This window comes from Parus major, chromosome 3, assembly GCF_001522545.3.
Source record: "Parus major isolate Abel chromosome 3, Parus_major1.1, whole genome shotgun sequence".
Classification (NCBI taxonomy): domain Eukaryota; kingdom Metazoa; phylum Chordata; class Aves; order Passeriformes; family Paridae; genus Parus; species Parus major.
The window spans coordinates 68,901,728-68,922,995 of record NC_031770.1 but is presented as its reverse complement, the minus strand read 5'-3'; the positions used below and the strand labels follow the sequence as shown (position 1 = coordinate 68,922,995).

Below are 21,268 nucleotides of genomic sequence, written 5' to 3'. Positions count from 1 at the left end.
TATTTATCTTTATCTGATTAAATACATGGTGTGTTATGATAAAAGAAGTATTTCCCAAAGTAGTGCAATGTTTACCAAGAACATCAGTGAATTGAAATTATATCAATCTGCTATTATTTCTAATTTTTTTCTATCATCTTGGAGGACTTAAGACTTTTTAAATACCTGTTAAAAGTACCCCTCCAATAATTAAATGCATATATAATTTTCCTCCCATCTTGTGAAAGAGTTCTAGTGATGTTCCTTTACTATCCAGGTTGAATGAGACTGTGTGAAAACTAGTGATATTTTTTCCAGAATTCTGTGTAGGCAGTAGGTAAAATGGCAGGCTGCCCACAAATCACGTCTGAGAGGCACAAAGTTAACATCCGGCAAGTTTAGTTAGCTGTTGTCTGTGTTAATAAAAAGGTAAACAGAAAGCAGAGCTGATCCCAAAGTTAAAAAATAGTTCATCCCCATAACCAGTACACCATGAGCAATTTGCTTGGTAACTTTTCTGTGAATTTCCTTGTCATCACTCCTTAAGTGTTATTTCTCCCACTTAGTAGTGCACCTCCCTTTCTTTCCACTAATAGCTGCCAACTATTCACTTTATAATTATAAACAGAAATAAGGCTGACAAGAGTTTTACAAAGCAGGAATGAAGGGAAGCTTTACCTGACTTACACTAGTTATTAGACTGGTCATGCAGCAAGGCAAGAGAAAACTCAATAATTCTACTGAGATTACATATGCATCTGGAAAAGCTTTTCTTTGTTATACTACCTATGCTGCCACATCTAACTGCAAATGTGAAAAAGAAACAGAGCACTGGTGTTGTCTTAACTACAATAAGTTGTCTGTCTCCTGCCCAAGCCTGGTTTAATTATCTGTTCAAAACAAAAAAAAGTGTCCAGCACTGTACATTTGGGAAGTTCCTGAGACTGTGATGAATAAAGAATTTGTTCTCATGCTGGGTAGATACTAAGAGTGAGGCTTAAATTGAATGCTTTTCTCACAGCATACCATCTCAGCACCACTGTTCTGTCTGCTTTTCCTATCAGGGATGACTGGTGATGGAGAGCCTTGTGAAAGCTACAGGGAATTATTGTTTTAGAGCCGACTTGTCAACAGCATGGGTATATAAAGGGGTTGAAGTGATTTGATGAGGTGTCCCATCTCTGCTTTTCCCACTGAAGTCAAGTACAACTCCTCTGACCTGGGAGACAAAAGGGAAGATGCCCAGCTTCATGACTAGTGCCCCACTTAGATCACGTGAAAGCATAAATGCCACACTGGCTGATGAGGCAAGAAGAAGGAATGAAGGTAGGGGGAAACTGGAGTCCTGTGAGCCTCTTTGTTTCCTTCCAATCCTCAGAAAATGCATTTGTTTACTTTGAACTGCGTTCCATATTTTTTCTGTGATCATGAAACTAGAGTTACACTATATGTAGCTGTTTATTCATGCTAGAAAGGTTCTCTGCTCAGTATGAAGGTGAGCATATACTCAGAAAATAAAGTTTTAATTCTGTTTCTGACATGAATTTTGGGCCAAATTCCAAATCTGGAGGGAGAGAGGTCAGCTGTGTTTGTAGGTTCAAAGATTAGATCAAACATTTAGAGTTGGACTCAATGCTCCTTCTGGGTCCCTTCCAAGTCAGCATATTCTGTGATATCAGTGAGAATCCTAGTGAACCTAAATTCTTTAACAATCAGATTCTCACTGATTTGTTATTGTACCTTATTTATTCAACTATAAACACAGAGATTTTCTGGCATAATTCAAGTGGCAAATGGATACCAGAGTCTCACAGCACGGACCCATACAAGCAGTATTAATGGGTGATTACTTCTGGAATTTTGTATAGTAATACTTCTCCAGTGTTTCTTTTTTTCCTTTGTTTCTTTCTTTGTTTTTTAAAAGAAAGAGTCCCATTTAAGAGGAAAGGAAACTAAATCTCTCCATTATCCAGTTAGGACTCTGCAGCCTTTCTGACAAGTGTCCAGGTTAGCACATTTTAGACAGCACGGGCATATTTTGTCAGAACTTGTGGGGAATGCTGACTCAGGATAAGGCAAAACCCACAAGGCATTGAACTAATTGTGAAATGCCTTGTGTGGAAAAATGACTTCCTGATCCCTGCAGTATCTGCCAGTGCTTTGAAACATGGTGTTTGAATGTCTGCATTGTGCTTCTTCTTACAAGATAATTAATATTAAGCTTCTAAACATAATCTGTAATATCTACATTTATATATGCATTCATATACTGTGAACTCCTGAGAAATACTGTGTAGCTGAAATACTGCAGTAAATTTCTAACACATTGAGTTATTTGAGCTGACTGAGATGCAGACTGTAAACAGAGAGTGAAAAAAGCTGTAAGTCCATAATTTTGGGAACATTTTTTTGGTTTTGTTAACCTGAGGCTTTATAAGCAATGTAGATTTTAACAGCACATTTGACTGTCTCAAAATAGATGAGGTTAATATCAAGCCTACCCCTGAGTGTTTTGATATAATCCCAGGAAAATGACTTTTCATGGAAGCTGTGTTGATGAAAACTACCCGCAAAATCCATTTTCCAAGAGTAGGCTGAATGGTCAGTTCTATATCAAAAGTACCTTTGTGTTTGGGAACCAAAGGTATTTCCCATGGTGGGAATATATTGGAGCCTTGCAGTCAGGTAAACCCAGCCCTCCTGCAGAAACTCAGAATGGTTCTGGCAGAGACCCAAAGACTCTTGGACTCATCCATCCCCAAAGGGTTCAGCACATCCAAATTTCTAAAAGCAATGCAGTTATACCACTAGAAGCCAGAGGAGACATCTGGAGTGGTTTGATTTTACCCTTTATTCTTATTCCTGTTTTATTCCTGTTAGAGGCCACTTTTGGCTAGCTGGCAGAGTAATAATGCAGCAGGGTTGGACAAGTGCCAATTTAATTTCTAAACAGTTTCAATGCCACATTTTTGAAGGTGGGCAAAGCCAGAAGTGCAGGAAATGAAGGGTACAAATGTACCAGAGAATGGATCCGTACCTGTTACAGGACATAAACCATGGTAATCTACAGAAATCTACTTGAAAGTCCTGTTTGTTTAGGTTAACACCAACACTTGCTTTTTTGAGGTGCTTACGGCCGAAGGACAGTGAGTTCCTGTGTATGTTGGCCAGTGTACAAAAGGTTCATAGCATTGCAGAGGGTTTATTAATTTAGGTAGAAGATGTCCAAATGGATCCAAATGAGAAGTTTTTCTATGTTGCCTTGCATAGGAAGGTTAAGAAAAAAACAGTAACAATTTAAATAAATCAGATGTTTTTGCTGAAGATTATACTGTCATTTTCTCCAATTATTCTTGACATTTCACCCATTCATATTGTGATCTGAGTTAATAATGGAAGAAAACTCAGCTCTTGTTGCCTTGTTTATTCTTTGTTCTCAAGGAGATAAGCTGTTTATAAAGATAACTTATTTGTTATTTAAATCACTTTTACAGAATTTGTTTGTTTCCTTGTTTGAGTTTCTAAATATATTGCAACAATTGTGATGCATCTTTGAGATGTCTATTCAATTCACTATGATTTGTACTGGAATTCATTCTAAATGGGCACAGGTGTTGATAGCTATAATATGCTGGAATGAGTCAAAACCAATAAATGCCCAATAGAGGAAAGATGAAAGAAAATGCACTGAAAACAGCTCTTTTAGGATGTGATAAATAGGCACTTTAATTCAATACTTAATTAGGTATATCACGCTGAAGATGTGTCTGGAGCAACTACGTATTTTAAACAGCTGAACATGTTAGAGTGTAACTTCAATCACTGCTAATATTTTCAAGATCATAAACATTATTTTTAGAATTAGCAATACTATTCAGGATATAATCAACTTTTGTTTGCAAGCTGTTCTATAGTTCTCTAAAGCAACATTTTCCAATACTTTTGTAAAAAAAGAGTTCATTGATAGTCTATGAAAACTACTTGCTCATTTTCTCATGTTGCTAAATGTTAATGCTAAAATGAGATATAGGAATTCTGATGTTGCAAAATCAAAAGTCAGTTTAAGCACTTCCTTCGTGCTTTACCAGGAACAGACCCTTTGTAAGTGATTTATTGTATAATGAACTCTGCAACATCTCCTGAAGCCCCATCCTGACATTTGGGTGCATTTCTGTCAGCAATGACAAGCCAGCCAATGAGCGAGTGTTATGATTAGTGATTCCTGAGTGCCAGTGCCCTTCCCTTGGAGTGCAGTCTTTTTGCATTGTGCCTTTCTGTCAAAAGAACTGTTGCAATGGAGGTGCTTGGATAAGGCAGTAAGGTACCTATCAAAGGAGGAAGGTGGTCAGCATTCTCCCGAGCAGTCCTCAGAAATCCTGTGTGGGTATTTGAACTGATACCAAAGATAAGATTTACTGTATGCTAAGCAGACACTGAGACTAAATTAGCCTCTAGGGTTTAAATTATCTCCAGAGAATTCTGCTTTTATGTTAACATATCTTGTTGTTGCATTTTAAATACATGTTCATAGGCATAAAAATGATACTGATAGACATAAAACTGATACTGCTGATGTGCAGATAGGTTGTAACTCTGGCCAGTGATATTTGTTCTTAATATTTTATGAATATCTATCCTTAGTATTTTACGGTCCATGTTTTTAGAGATAAAAGCAAATAGCACAAGATAGAAATGATCAACAAATGCAAATTCAGTTGCCAAAACTCCCTGATGACAGCTTTGGCACCCAACACAGTCATGGTGTAGCGCAATACAAATTACAGACTCATAGAATAGTTAGGGTTGGATGGGACCTCTGGAGAACATCTAGTCCATGGCAAGGTCATCTAGAGCAGGTGACACAGGAACGTGTCCAGGTGGGTTTCGAATGTCTCTGGAGAGGAAGAGCCCATGACCTTGCTGGGGAGCCTGTTCCAATGCTCTGGCACCCTCAGCATAAAGAAGCTCTTGTGTTGAGGTGGATGAGGAAGTTGGAAACTGGAGTGCATGGGTAGGGTAGTAAGGTGGTGTGTGCAGCTCCAGGTGGGTCTGGAAAGTGGATCTGTACTGAGTGGCTGAAGTGGCTGTGTAGGGAGTGCAGCCCTGGTACAGGTAGGTGGGCTCCTCAGGGGCTCCCCTGCTGCCTGCAGCACAGTTTGGGGGGAAAATAGAGGGGGAAGGAACCAGGGATCAGCAAAGGACCTGGGAGTGCTGTTTGACAGTGGCTCAACATGAGCCAGCTGTGCCCAGGTGGCCAAGAAGGACACTGCATCCTGGCCTATATCAGCAGCAGTGAGGCCAGCAGGACCAGGGCAGAGATTGTCTCCCAGTGCTCAGCATTGGTGATGCTGCACCTCAAATCCTGTGTTCAGCTCTGGGGTTCTCACTGTATGAAGGACAAGGGCTGGAATGAGTGCCATGGTTTAGTTGAGGTATTAGGGCATTGGTTGGACTCAATGATCTTGAAGGTCTCTTCCAACCTAGTGATTTTGTGATTCTGTGAGTCCAGAGAAGGGCAATGAAGCTGGTGAAGGGCCTGGAGCACAAGTCCTGTGAGGAGCAGATGAGTGATCTGGGGTTGTTTAGCCTGGAGAAAAGGAGGCTCAGGGCCGACCTCATTGCTCTCAGTAAGTGTCTGAATAGAGGTTTTGGCCAAGTGGGGGTTGGCCTCTTCTCCCATGCAGCCAGTTATAGGATGAGAAGACAGCCTCAAGCTGCGCAAGGAGAGGTTTAGGTTGGACTCGAAGAGGAATTTCTCCACAGAAATGGTGATTAGATATTGAAATGTGCTGCTCAGGGAGGTTGTGGAGCCACCGTCCCTGGAGGTTTTTAAGAAAGACTGGATGTGGCACTTAGTGTCACGGTCTAGTCGACACTGTGGTGTTATGTCATAGGTTGGACTCGATGATCTCAGAGGGTTTTTCCAATCTAATCGACCCTGTGATTCCGTGACCCAGGCAAGAGCCGTTCACCCAACACCGGCCACGCACGGTCTCCCCCACAGCCCCGCGGGACTCCATTTCCCAGCGTGCCCCGCGCCCTCGCCGCCGCCGCGCCGGGAAGATGGCAGCCCTTGTGTCGCCCTTGGCTGCTGCGCGCTGCCTGCTGCGGGCTCTGGGGTGCCGTGCCCGCCTGCTCCCGCCGCACAGAGGTCAGTGCCGCCGCCGCCCCGGCTCTCCGGGGCTCCCTAGGCCCGGGCGGGCGACAGGCTGCCGGGGCACCGCGCAGGAAGGGCACCGAGGAGCGGTCGCAGGAGCCGGTGCGTGCCTCCCCTCCCCGTCGTGCCGCGGGTCAGTCCCCGGCGGAGGGGAGGTGGGTGGCGATGCCGGGCGGGCCACGCGGCAGCCGCCGGGACACGCACAGGCCCCGCCGCTCTGCCATGACCTGCCGGTGTCCTCGCATTCCCCGGCCTGGGCTTGTCCCGGCCCCGGAGGGGACCCGCCTGCCGGGGTGGCACCGGGAGTCGACCCCGGTCCCCGTGGGGACCCGCGAAGGGGGCCCGTGGCTTCCCGAGTTGGTGATGCCGCTTTCCCCCTGGGAAATAGGGCCTCGGTGCGCTCCCTGGTTAAAGCCTTGCGGTTGCAGCGGGCGCTCGGCGGGTGCGCCGGTGGCTGCCAGCGCTTCGGCCGCGCTTTGGCGTGTCTCAGTGACTGTGATCCCTCAAGCACCCTCCGGTGTATAGCGAAAGACACCTGTGCTCTGTCTTCACAGCCTTGCTTCGAAAGTCTCTAAAGTACAAAAATTTATGGGGTTTTGTTAACTTGAGGCTTAGGTTAGGAGCAGAGGTCTTTTTTCTTTGGTAAGGACTCTTCGCCCTCTGCCACTCTGGCCAAAGTGTGATAAATCAGCTGGTGACTGGTGGGTCACAGGTTTGATAAATGTTCACATCCACTCATTATGTTGTGATTGTAGAATATTTATCCATCCTAAGAAAAACAGACAAGCGCTGCAGGTAGTACTGTAGTTGCATTTTTGATACTGGTCTAATGCTTGGATTCTTACGCAGGTTGTTCTTTATAACCAGCATAGTAGCATTTAGAATAAGTTGTCAGACCAAATCCGGTGGCTTTAGGTAGTTTGTTACCTTCCATGTTAAAGTGAATGTAGTCCTTGCATATGTTGTTTGAAGACATCAGATTGCAGGGATGGGCTGCTATCATGAAACTGATTTGTAATCTTGGTTTTATGATCATTGGTTTGTAGTCTTTGCTTTCTTTCTGTGTTTTGCTTTCCACAGTTTTGTACCTTTTCCTTATTTAAGGAAAGACATGACAAGTATTATCTGTGTAAAGTTCCAATTTCACTGGTAACGCTTCTCTTGTACTTCCCTACTTTCACCTGCCAGTCAGGTTGTTAAACGGGGTGTTCATAGAAAAAATACAAGTAATCTTCTAGCAGAATAATGTATCAGGCATGTATGCAAAAAATAAAAAAAAAAATAAATAAAAAAGTAGAATTCTAGTTCCAACTCATATTTCTCTAGAAGATCAAATACTGTTTCGTATTTTGCCCAAATGAATGGCCTCCAGTTATTCATCTAAGGTCATATGAGACAAAAATGTGAATCCTTGTCCTTATGTCTTAGCTGCAAGCTGCTTCTGGTTTGAGCTGCTAATATCAGCAAGTGTGGGGCTTCTATGAATTTTGCATTTTATTGGCCTAAAATCTTCAATTCATGAAGACAACTTAGTGTGTGTATGCTCCCCCCCTCCCAATATGGTTGGTTGGATTTTGTTTTTTTTTAGGCTTTCTGTTAAGCACTGGAAAGTAAATAATTTTTTTTCAGATCACCTCCTCTTACATTTTTGTCATTAATCATAGTGCAATTTTGAAAGGAGCATTTGTTTATTAGACTATAAATGTATTTTTAGCCTTATGCCTAGCACATGTTCTCTTTCCCAGGAAGCTTATATGACAAGCCTTTGTTCTTCTGCAGGTTTATTCATATACTTAGCTTTAATAAATGTGTTTAATTTATCGAAATCCTTGTACATTATGGAGCAATTTACCTGTTTGAGACTGATTCTGCAATACTTGCATATATATCTAATAAAAGATGAGACAAGAGAACATTATTATTGTTTACAGGTACTAGCATGAAAAGAATCCTTTCTGATCTTTTGCTACCTTTGCTCATATTTTCATGCAGGAAAATAACCTTTGGAGCTACAAGACTGTATCATTGCCCTTCCTCCTCACTGTGGTGTCATCTAAGAAGGAAAGATTTTGCAGCAGTTCTGTTACCAGATAATTTTGATTTTAGGAAGGTCTCTCATACTGCCATCTGCCTGTTGATGGAAGTGCCCTCTGACTTCCAAGTCCTCTTTTTCTGTTGTGGCAGTTCTGTTTCATAGGCAGTTTTAACAGCTTTACACTGAAAGTCTCAAGGTTTGAAGCAGTTTGGATTCACTGTGACCCAAACTAATATTCTGAACTTCAGATTGGATTATTGAAAACATAACAGTTTTTAAAAGTTGGTTTATATTGTTTTTTTTCTTTTTCCTCTCTACACACAAGTTCCAGGGTTTGTGAAAAGCTCTCAAGGCAGATTGTGCTGACAGAGCAGTAATGAAACAGATGTGATCCTTGTACCTTGCATTAACACTGATTTAGTAGAAGCTATTCCAGCTTGTTGATCATGACTGTCAGCAAAGGTGGCACTTGGGTGATTTCGAGGTACTTAATTTTGGTGCAGTTGTAACCTACATGAGTTTGGTTTAGATGCAGTTCTCACATAACTATTGGTTGGAAATATTCTTTATTTTTAAGACAAACAGTAATTAACCATTACAGCAAAGAAGGAAGGGGAAGTTGTTAATTCTCTACCTCGTGCCTTGGTTACCCTTCTGTGCTCTCAGCCTCTTGGCTGCTGTCAGGATCTGTTTTGGTATGGCACAACTCAGCTTCCATATCAGTTTGTCTCCTTGCATGAATAATTCTAGTGTTTGCATCAGAAGTGACTGTTGCTTTCATAAGCTGTCTTTTAAACCCACATGCCTTTTTCTGTGTCATCTCAGACATCACTTCTAAGTAGCAGTAGAAAAATTCAACAACACACTGATCAGTTTTCCAATTTTCTGCTTTTTTCCAGAGCAGAAAGTCCCTGGAGTTAAGAATACTTTTTTATTTTTAGGTAGGCATTAATTATCTTTGCAGTAGTAAATTAATGTCAGTTTACCTAATATGTCTTAAGTCCCCCACTTGAAAGAAATTTTTTTTTATAATTCCAGATTGTCATTTTTCAAAATAAGTTTTATTTGCCTTGGTGAGATTTTCCCTTCCAATTTCTTTCTTTTTTTGGGGTGTATCACAGTAAGTCTTCACTGAAGCTGTGTCAGTGATCCTTATATGTGTAAGAAGAAAGGCAAATGAAAAGACCTGATTATATAGTATGAAACAAAGTGAGATTATACTTACATATGTACATTTTTGGAACAGGAGTTTAGAAAAAAAGTTGCACATTGGTGTCAAATCTAAAGAAGGGAACGTCAGGGTAGTGTGGTAACATCAAGCACTGTCCTGCACCCTGAAGGTGGGAAAGGTAGGTTATGGATAACCATTAGTCTAGTTTTACTGTTCTGTGTAAAGCTAAGTGAACAGTGAATTGATGTTGTGCTTTTCTATAGTTGTGTCTAAAACACTACATAGGTGCAGAGGACACTTTTTCTCTGTGTGTCACTTAAAGACTTTAGAAGGGAACTAATAAAAATTGAGTTACAATTCCTGTAATACAAAGATTAGATAATGAAACAGTAAGGAATAAATGAAAACCCATATTTTGCAATGTGGAGAAGAGGGCTGTAGGACTACAGTTAGTGCACTGAATCATTGGTGATTCCTATAGTTGAGTGATAGATGTTGCAATCTGTTCCACAGAATGCAGGTGAGAAATGGAAAGTGCACATGTTTTTCTGCCTCTTAGAATATTTTATCACTTGGATAGTAACCTTCTATTGACTTATCTCTAAAACCCCCACATGCTGTTTGTTAGCTTCTGCCTTTTCTTTGCAGCTACAGGTGTGAGTTTATCATTTAACCAGTTACTGTGTGTCTCCTGGTAGTGTACTTTAGTGTACTCTCATCATATTTAAATCCCAGTGTTCAATATTATTTTAGGAGAACAGTGAGTGATTGGTGCCAGGATACCCTATGTGCCCATTTGAGCATAGTCTCCACATTTGTCACGTGTTAATGACAGAGTATTTTCATCCTACTCACAGGATGGTTAGCTGTGAGTACATGTAATCTGAGACAAACCTCATACTTCTGAGCAGTCCTACTGGTGTACTTTGTCCCTGGCCAGGAAGGTCATGAACCACAAACCCTTTCTTACCCCTAAATCAGTTTGGTTTTGTTTTGTTTTGTTTTGTTTTTCCTTTGATCCTGTTGTAAGCAGTAGGAAATCAAGAATTAATAGGTATAACGGGACACACTGGAGCACTTGGGACCATCGACTTCTATGTATTGCAAAGGCACAGATAGTTCAGAGGTATGGATCACAGGACTGAGGTTGACTCTTTTTGGGAGTGGAATAGTGGAAAACAAAATGAAAAAATTTTGAGAGATCATCTGAGCAATCTGTTGTAGTGGAAGTTGTCCCTGCCCATGGCAGGACTGTTGAATCTAGATGATACTTCATCTCCCTTCCAACCCATGTCATTCTATAATTGTGTGATCTTTGCCATTTCCCCTTCCCTTCAGAGGGAGGTCAGGTTTTGCTGACCTGTTCCTGACAGATTTTCATCAAACTTATTTTTAAAATTCACCCCACATCATCTTAAGTTTTACAGCTTGAAGACTATTAATCTATCTCACTACCTTAATTACAGTTATTATCTGTATAAATACCATTTCCTTTCATTTTCTTAGTACCCTGTATGTATCTGGACACAGCTATGTGTTTTTCTTCTCTACAGGTTTTACTCACATTTTTGCAATAACAGACTTTGAACTCAACTTTCTTTATGTGATCTCTTTAGATAGGGATGAGCTAATTACTCTTAATTCAAAGCAGCAACTCAGTTCCTCCAGGAACAAGAGAATTTGCTTCAATTATTGGCTGCAGATATAAACAGTGACTGCCTTTTTATGGAGAAACTGTTACTTGCAATAAGTAAATGTAATTTGATAACTTTCTAATATTCTGTCTTTCTTACACCTACTTAAAACTCTTTTTGTCACTTTTATGGCATCTTTGTGGGTTGTGACTCATATTTAAAAAATAGTCCTTTAAATCTCCATTCACTCTCCCATTTGGTTCATACTTCTCATAACATATGATGTGAAAATTGAAAAGTGTCTTCCAGGGCAGACTATACCTGTTTTGAATAGAACAAGGTTTTTTTCCCCCTTTGTGTATTTGTATTGGTGTACTTGTGTTTATTTTATTTTGGTTGATTTTTTTCCTCTGATAGTGTTATGATACAGTCTCACTGTCACTTTGTGATCCAGTGAAGCTGTTGGATCCTTTTCTGCAGAGGTACTCTTCAGCTGGTCATTTCCCATCTCCTGAGTTACTTATTTCCTCTAAGTATGATGCTTTGTTCCTGTTGAATTGCATCCTATTTGTATTAAATTATTTGTTCAGTTTGTCAGAATTCACTTGATTTCCAGAGTGTCTGCAGCCCTCTCCTGATTTTCTGTTATTTGCATTCCCAGCCCATGTACTTTATTTTGCCATATATGGCATGGATGCAAATTCAGGTTTGCACCAAGATGAGATCCTAAGCCCTCAATGAAACTCTACTGCAAATATACACCTAGTTTAACAGTAGTAATTATTTATTTCCTATCCTTTTTCCAGCTCTTTTGTACCTGCTTAAAAGTACTTTCACTTGCAGTTTTCTTTCCTACTTCATAGATGGCAATGCTGTGTGTCAAAAGAGTTACTGCAATTAACATGCTTTTGCTTTACCTGTTAAGAAATCATTATTTTTATTATTATACTTAATCTGTTAAATGACACTGGAAGCAAAGAAGATATTTAATAGCTTTCCAGTATATGCTGTTGTTTCTGATATTAGTGATTTGGCAAGCCTTCTTTGTAATCTTGTGCATTCTTTCCTTTTCTAGTTATGTCTTGTTTTATGTCTAGCAATTCTGAATTTTATTTATTTTTTTTTAATGTCTTGTTTCTGACAGTATTCATACCCAGGCTTGTCCCTGTCTCTTCTATGTAGAAGATAATGCCAGCAGATCAGGCTGTGGCATTGTAGGGCTTCACAACTGCTGCCTTGCTTAGTGTGGTGTGTGAGTCTTTCAACTCCCTTACAGAACTCCTGGTTTGGTCTCTTGTTTGTTGACTTTTAAGTATTTTCTGAAGTTTTACCTAAAGGATTATCTATTTAAAGAAATGCACTTTGGAATTTTTAAATGGTTTTACCCCAATTTGGATAAAAAAAAAGAAAAAGTCAAGACTTCCCTTGCAACAGCTCATCCGAATCTTACCAACTCTCTTGCTGGACTTAGAATGTGTGCTTGTTAATAAAATAAAGGAATGTCAAAACATACTGCTAGAGTAAAGTTAGAAATTGAGTTGATGAAAAATGAAGAGGCAACCAGTGGTTATATATGTAAGTCATGTATATAAGTCTTTGTGTTAACTGTAGGAATATGTGTTGTTTATAAGGAGATGCTTTTAAAAACTTCTCTGTTAATTGGCTACTTTTATTTTTACAGCCTACACAGCTCAGGCAGATCAGAAGACAGGTCCTGGTACTCCTACAGATGCTCATGCCAGAGCCTTACTGGTTTGCAATGGACCTTTAGAACATTATGACTTTTTGATTAAGCAGGAAGAGCTGAAGAATGATGAGCAACAAAGAAGAGTTGTGGAGCACCTGCAGAAATTGCATGAGAGCCTTAAAGGCTACAGCATTGATTCAAAAAATATTCTTTCAAAGGTGAGGTTTATAATGATAAAAATATTTTTTTGCATTTATATTTGGTCATAAGAATGTGCTTAAAATGCATAAATTTCTGTCAAGAGAATCTTATTTTTGCAAATGCGTCTTTCCAGAAAGATAATTTTTCATGTTTTAAACGCTCTTCTTTTTTTTTTTGGTTTGTAAAATCCAGTGCCACTGGATGTTACCAAATTAAATATTATTGAAATAATTCTGTAAGAAAATTTGATATGGTTTTAATTATGTCCACTGCCTACTTTTCCAAAAACTTCATTTGGCTATGGGAGAGAGGGGCATAAACAAGGTTTTAATTCTCAAGCACTGGTATTATACTCGTGTGTTTGGATTACATAAACTGAATATTGCTGTTTTATGTTCAAACGGATATTCCACAAATAATTCAGCGTTATAATATGTATCAGACATGACTTTTAAAAACAATTCTTCTCTATGTTGCTGCTTTGCAGGTGAAGTAAGGAAAAAAGGCCTAGGTATAATCTGCACCCCTGCTGTGTTTTTGTGGGCATCAGTTTCTTTTCTAAGGATTTATGAAAGTTTAGACATATCCCTGTTGCAAATGGCCTTAACAATCATAGTGCTGTTAGGCTGCTGTTGCATCTCTGTAACTTTTCCCTGAAGCTTTTGACACAATGTTTTCCAGACTGTCTTTGACAGTATTTTCAGCATTTCTTGTTTTCATGCTTTTATTCTCAGTTTGCTACTCTGGTGGCCTTGCACCTGCAAAAATTGATAGCACTGGTATGGCACATTCTCATGGGAAGCAACTAGAACTGGTGTGGGAATTCCCTCTTCAGCTTTCCTTGCCTCTTATTTTGTAGATCTGAGTTTATATCCCAGAAAACCAAGTGTAGCAACCAGCAAAGCAAATATGACATTTAATTCCTTGCTAAATATTGGACAGTCGTAGATGTTCACAAAAGTTGAATGCCTGGTGAATGTGCTTCATTTGCACATGATGAACATATGCCAGTCAGCACAGTTGTAAGCTGTGGTCAGAGGAAACAAGATTGGAATGTTTGACTAAGTCTGATGATGAAAGTACAGTGCTGGGGAAAAACCATGGCAAAATATACATTGCTGTCTCATCTGCACTTTCCCTGCCTGTACACTAGTGACCTCCCTGTCCCTGGGAGGAGGGAAACTGTCAGTGTTTTCCCCAGCTAGACTGAATGCTTTTCTCTTGTTTTTTCTCCTTCTCTTGCACCACTTTTGGGGTTTTTTTTTTCATCAGAAGTAACCTTAATGTTTATGGTCAATAAATGTCCTTTGCAGTCCTTGCTAGCAAATCTCCATGTCAGCCTTTTTAAGCATTTATTACGCAACACTCCTCATCTCATGGGCATAAATCTAAATATGCTACTCCATTAGACTTGTTACCTGACCTTAACAGATTGTTCTCTTACCTGGCACAAATACTGACTTTTGTTTGCAGGGCAAGACTAAATGATGCAGCGTGAAATAAGGGGTTCCAAAGCCTAGAGGCCTCAAGTGCCATTAAAAGGCATGCTGTCCTCTGGCCTTCAGGCACCCAATAATAAGTGAACAATTCTAACTGTGGTGGGTATTAGCTTTAAGGCGTGATAAAGCAGAGAAGAGAACAAGTATTACACCTGTACATCGAGCTGTTTCAAATAGGCAAGAGTAGCAGGGTGCAGAGCATTGGGACACGTACCTGTCTACTGGTCTGCTTGCAACATCCACTGAATGCCTTAAACACAGATCTGGAGCTGGAGATTATGTATTTGCTAGTCATGTGCTTGACTGGAAATGCCACGAATGTTCTCCTGATGGAAGGAAGCAGACTAAGCACCTAGGAAAGAGCTTTCTATTAAGAAGAAACATGAATGGGAAATAATTCCATGAAGTAAAAGTCTGGTAATGCGGAAGAAAACTCACAAATACACAAGGCAAAGTCCTAAGGCAAAACTGTTTCCTAAAGACAATAAGTATGTCTTTGGAAGTTCTGTTCTGGATGCAGTTGACCCCATCATCCTCATGGGTCACTTTCAAGTCAGCTTTAAACAGGGTGTTTGGCCATGCAAGCCCCTGAAATCCCTGCCAATCCAAATCGTGCAATGATTCTAACTTTGACGTGGAAATTTGAGACAAACAATGGTTTGGGGTATATTTTTGCCTTCTCTGGCAGTTGGATCAGGTCATCACATTATTTGCCTTTTTACTTTAGGGATTTCTTTTACGTAAAATTACTAAAAACATACAAGCAGTATAAAAATTATAAACAGCCTGAAAACAGTATATTTCTTTTAAAACACTTACTCATGTTGTCTGTGGGTGTATGCCTGTAGATTCATGTTGTCTTGATGGTTTTGTAGGCTAACTCCTGCGTGGAAACCAATCTCCTGGTTCAGTTTGTGCAAGTACCAAGTGAAAAATAGAAACTTCCTTTTTTCAAAATCCTTGTTTCTTATCTTTGGTATCAAGAGCAGTATGGCAGCATATGCCAGAACTAATTTGCATAGTATGATCTCATGGTTATTAGATAGTTTGTTTGCACTGCACTTGTGTCTCCCCAATTTGAGGGTCTTTGATGAAGGCTTCCAAGGTCTTCTTTGCATCTGAACTTTTCAACTTTGTCTTCGGAGCATGTGCAGTTAATGGTGTTCCTTGATCTGACCAGTCTCAACCGGCCTAAATTCTTTGTTTTGTGTGGCTAATTGGCTTAACACTTGCCAATTTTTCATTAGTACTTTACTTACCTATCTGAAGCGATCCACCTGGCAAGTTTTTTCTTCTTTTTTTTGTCTATTCAGCTTTAATCAACTAGTTAACCATATACTAGCCATTGCATTATATAAAAATTTACTTATATCAGCCTATGTAAGTATAAAAAGGTCTGATTCAGGTTATATAGGTATCAGGTTATATAGATATATAAAAAGTCACGCTATAGGTTATATTGATATCAGGTTATATAGATATCTTATAACTCAAGCTATATAAGCACCTTGTAACTTTGATCTAAGTTATGTAGGCATCAGATATAAATACCAGACTTCTATTAATTTTCAGATTTTAGAAAAAAATGTTATGATGAAGGCCTTGGCCTTACTGTGAAACCTGAGAATCAGTAGGCTAGAGCATTTTGATCTTTTCTGGCAAGATATTTTGGACATTTAGATACTAAGTTCTAAAAGCACTGCCCTGGAGAATAATTTTGAGAGCTGACTTGTGTTAACTGGAGTGCCCCAAATCATTGTTAGTTGTTAGAGCAGGTGTCATGGCTTTGTAGATAAGGCATTATGTGGGTTTGTTATTTACTGATTCTTTGATTGGGAAGTGTGAATAGGGAAGAAAGCTTGTATTGCAGAGAACAAATACCAACCTTATTCTATTTAGGAAATAACGATGTTGCTATGTCCCTATGTAATGAAGCTAATTGCACGAAAGCCAGACTGACACTTTCGTACTTAAATGACATTTTTTAGTTGAGAATGTGTTTTTCACTACTTCCTTTAAAGCATTCCACTTCTTCATTTAACATTACTTTAATTTTCAATCAACTTTTTAAAAAATTGTTGTACGGCTCAGTGATGGAACTAATGAGTCAGTGAGGAGCAACTGAAGAACTACTTGCTACAGAGGTAAGTGTTGTTGCAGTTTGAGGTTTTTCTTCTAGAGTTTGGTATTTCTGTGGAAATCTTAAGATTGGTAACCAGGTTAAGCACTACAGTGCCATGCCATACATCAAAACCCCAGAAAAGGAGGAGAGCAGTGGCTTTTGCATAAATCTGTCAAAGTCTGCTAGCTTGTGTAATTAAATCATGAGTCAGGGAGAAGAAATCACAACAGCTTTGTTCCTCTTCTGCTATCTTTGAGGAAGCAATTTGCCAGTTCAAACAGAGCTTCATATGAGATAAAATGAAGCCAAACAGATGATAGTTTAAATTCTAGTGCAGGCCAGGTTTTGCTTCAGCAATGTTGTAATCAACATCTTAATGAAGGTTTCGCCAGAATAAGTCACAAATGTGACTAGGTAGCTGGTAAAATCATATGCTTATCATATGTTTGCATCTGTTGAGGAGTTTCTTCAAAAATAAGCAAAAGTAAGCAAAATACTTTGTTTTCTATTATGGACTGTCAGTGTAGTGATGCTGCTGCAGACTTGGTTCAGTTAGAGCTAAGGTTTTTGATGCCAAGAAGAGCTGATGCTCAGTACTACTGTCTGGAGTTGGCCTGAGTTGAATAGGGTTTGTGCAGGTTTATGGGTGGAATTTGTTTGTATGACCAGTAGAAGGTTTCTCCAGGGACTATGAATGATACAGTTAAATCCTGTGTTTGTGAACAGCTTGTTGTCATTCTCCTCTCATGCAGGCCAGTTACTTTGTAACTTTGAATAATGTCATGTTTTTGTGATAAAACCATTGGATTTCCTTTCTGTTTTGTACTCAGTGAGTTTTAATAGATGTAAATGAAACAAATTGATGTATTTTAAATTAATTGAGGATATCTTTTGAAAAAATAAAATACTTTTTCAGTTATACTTCGTATTTCGTAGGTTGACTTCTTGCTTTTTCAGGAAGTTTCTAACAACTTGAATAGCCCACTTTTAGTATGAAATCTCCTGTATTGAGAAGAAATTAATCTACTGTCAGAAAATCTACTATTTTCAAAATAAAAAAATAGTGGTGTTGGGCATTTCAAGTGTGCTCATTTTTCCTGGCTCTGTCGTTGAAGGGAATGGGGTTGAGAGGTTGCAGTGAAAAAAAAGGGGTGGTAGAAGAGAAGCCTCTCTCTACCAGCCTCTTCTGTATTCCAATATTCCTTCATTTATTGCCTGTTTTTTCTGTGATGGAATTGCAGAAGGCTCTTCCAAAAAGGCAGAAACTATTCCAGAAATAGAAACTTCTTGCACTTCTGAACCATTACAAGAATGATCTGACTTGGTTTTAGCTTTGTTCTTATTTTGTCACTTTTTCTCTAAATAGTTTTATTGTCCAAAATATAGTAAAAAGTAGGATTAGGGAGCAAATATTTATAACAGATACAATAGAGGCCTTTCAGTTTTTTTAAACTAGAGCACTTGTGTTACCTCACAGGCCAGACCTTTCTGAAATGAGTAGTCTGGGGCACACAGATGCAGCAGACAGCAGTCCTTCTCTTCATGGTAATAGAACTCTGTTTTGTTATGATGTAGGTTTTTTGGGGCATCAGCTTAGAATGAATCTCAGCGGGAAGAACAATTAGTCTTGCTGCCAACCAAGCAGGCTTCTGTTTTTCAAAATTACTCCTCAAATTTGAACAAGGACTTCTATCTTCAACTTGGTGAAAACATGGCCTTATGTGTTGAGATATTTTGAGATCCTCTGAATAGAAGTTCAAGGCTGTAAGAGTTTGCATAGACATTTTGGATCTCCAGCTTTTCAAAATAATACCAATTGGGACATCTTAAGAGTTGTTGAGTTGCTGTACTAATGACTTGAAATAAGCTCAATTATAAGTGAGGTCATGTTTTGAAAAGAGCTATGAACAATAGTAAACACCATTCAAGACCTTGAAAATATCTTCAGTTACAACAGCAGCCAAAAAGGAGGCCTGAAAGAATGGGAGAAAGAAGCAGTTTTGTTAGCATTTAAAATAAAATCCGCTGTTGGGAGACTTCTCTCGTGAATTTTGCATATTTTAATTAACTGTCTTAGTACTGACATGCATTTGCACTTAAAAGTTTTTCCAATGTAAATGTAATATGTAAATACTCCTAGGAAATGAGTTGCTTGCTTCTGGTATCTGAGCATGGGAAGATGTTGCATGTTACTAAAGATATTCTCTCCTTCAAACTCAAATTTTGTGTATGACTTAGTATCTTTGGGTTAGTACCTTTTAAATACTATCTTTAAGATCCTTAAATCTTACCATTATTGCCAGAGAAAACATTGTCACCAAATTTAATATTGTTATCCTAAGACCCCAAATGTACCTCAGGATAATATGGAAATGAGCAAGGAGAAGTAATTAATTTAGTTTGTCTTCCTACATTTCCTACTTTTCTGCCTTTCATGCCTGAAATAAAGTAGACTGTCCTTATTTTAGGGTGACTGGAGGATCTTCTACATTAGATCTCCTTCCTTCTTGCAGAGTGTGTTTGCATGGGACCAAGATCAGTCTTCTGCTTTCATTGTCCCCACACATTGACTGACTGCTTGCTGTGATTTAAATTGAATCAAGAGTGTTGATGGGATTTTATCAGCAATCCTAGTGGAAGTTTCCCTTTTTCTTAGACAAGTTCCAGAATTCAGAAGATGCATTAGAATAATTTTAAGAAAAAAAAATAATCCATTTTGTGATCCTGCAAAATAGCTTGAGACTGGAAGGATGTCTGAATTTTCAGTATTAAAAAAAAATCTACTGATAAAGTTTTACTTTTTTGAAATAAAATGTATATTAAGAAAAAATAAAATATATGTTAAGAAAAAAACCAAACCAAAACAACCAAAGAATATAGAAACAAATTCTTAGAGTTACACAATATCTGACAGGAGTGAGGAAGTCATTATCCTAAAACTGTCAATAGTGTGATGTTTAGAAGTATATGTAAAATATTTCCTAAAATTTCTTTAATTGCTGAAAGAGGACAAGACATTTTCTGACATTTGATTTGTTTTTAGAGGTGATCAGCTTCAGCATATCTGTTTGGATCTGCCACAGTGTCCGTAATTTTTAGCAATCAGATATTGTTCAAAAATTGCTGTCTTCAAAGGGAAACTAGTTACATTTTTTAAATCAACTTTTATGGAACCCAAGCTGTTATATTTATTTCCTTTAATAAAAAAAAAAAACCAAAAAAAAACCCCGAAGTTCCTTTTCCTGTAACGTGTTAGTTATCTGGAAATAAGTATGCCTAAAAAGACAAATATTAAGATAGTTAAATGTAATTATTAAAAGCTTTAGAATGGAAGTATGGGTATAAAAATGTAGGCATAATTTTTTGTTCTGTTTGTATAACCTTTGCAAAAAGAGGTATAGCTGTACTCTACACATTGATTTGTTTTTCTAGCTTTGTGTCACTTCTTGTGACTGCAGATCACATTAATACAGCCTTCCTGTATAATAAATTGAATGTGGTAGTCTTTTATAGTGTCAGAATGATTGTTGGTAATCTAAAACTAAACCCAAAGAAATTATTTTGCAAATATCTCATTTGGATTTTTGTCTGTTTCTCCTTTTCTCTTGTAACTTTGAGCATCAGTAGTTTTATTGAGCACAAACTCTTAAAAAGTACACACTGAAAAATATTCAACAATTAAATTGTCTTACAATGCTTTCAAAGCACTAGCAAATAGTTACAGCCTTGTCAATTAATGGAATAGTTTCCAAACATCTGAAACCCTTTCCAGCCACAGATTGATGATACAAATTTTTGATTACCCTATTAATAGAGATCTGAATTAAATCTAAAAGGGGCTCTTGTGTAAGAGCCATGCTTGCATATTTTTTGAGTGAGCTGGTACTATAGACCCGAGATACTACCCTTCTACTTTTTGGTCATTCATTTTCTTTCATATTTAATTAGTGTTTTGTACCAACTCCTCTATTTCTTTACCATTGCACTGTATTTTGAAAAAGTGCTTTAGATTCAAGTTGTTTAGCAATTACCCAGCTCCAAATGAGACCACAGGGCTGCAATTTTAATTTTCCTCTATGTGGGCTCAGCCCATAGAGCTCTGAAAGTGGAGCACTTTAAAATGAGTGAATATTCTTCTGCAGTGTTTTTTGTGGATGTCAATTCAGTTTCATGGATTTGATTGCATTTTGTGAAGCTCTCCAGTTTTTTAGAAACTGTTTCTTTATTGAATTGTACTTGGAAGTGGCTGTGCAGATTACTGGGGGAAAGAGGACTATTTCAAATTGAACATCTTAGCAGTACTGGAAGTTTTTCCATAAAATATATACTTGAGTAAAATAGATATCAGGTATCATAATATATAATAATATTAAGAAATCTAAATTTTTTAAGCAGTGTTCATTCCTGATGGAAGTAACTCACTTGAAAAAATGGTTAATAAAATGCATACTTTGAAAGAATATTTTTTATATGTGTATATATTTATACATATACAGACACATGCATGTGTATATAGATACATATTTTTACTGTGACTCCATTGATTTTAATCATGTTTAAACCAGAGATGACTTTGTGTTTAATATCCAAAGCTGAGAGAAATAGGATGTACAGTGTTCATGGGCTTTGCAGTACTGATTTTCTGTAAGTCCTAATAGTGTATCTCTTTAGCAGATCTGCTCTAATAGGTATTTAATGCATATATCTATTAATAGTACAATATTGTGTAACTTTATATCCTTTTTTCCTAGGACTGTTTGATCAAATGGCTTAATGAGGGAAA

At 38.3% G+C, this 21,268-nt stretch overlaps 1 protein-coding gene across 1 annotated transcript in view; it reads left to right on the top strand.

Annotated features, from left to right (window-relative positions):
* Window positions 1–6,036: 6,036 nt before the first annotated feature.
* AFG1L (AFG1 like ATPase) overlaps window positions 6,037–21,268 on the top strand; it is a 66,410-nt gene continuing 51,178 nt past the window's right edge. The window contains exons 1-2 of the mRNA XM_015622143.3: window positions 6,037–6,130; window positions 12,658–12,881. Coding sequence (XP_015477629.1) covers window positions 6,043–6,130; window positions 12,658–12,881 — 312 coding nt within the window. The 5' untranslated portion in view covers window positions 6,037–6,042. The remainder of the gene's footprint in view (window positions 6,131–12,657; window positions 12,882–21,268) is intronic.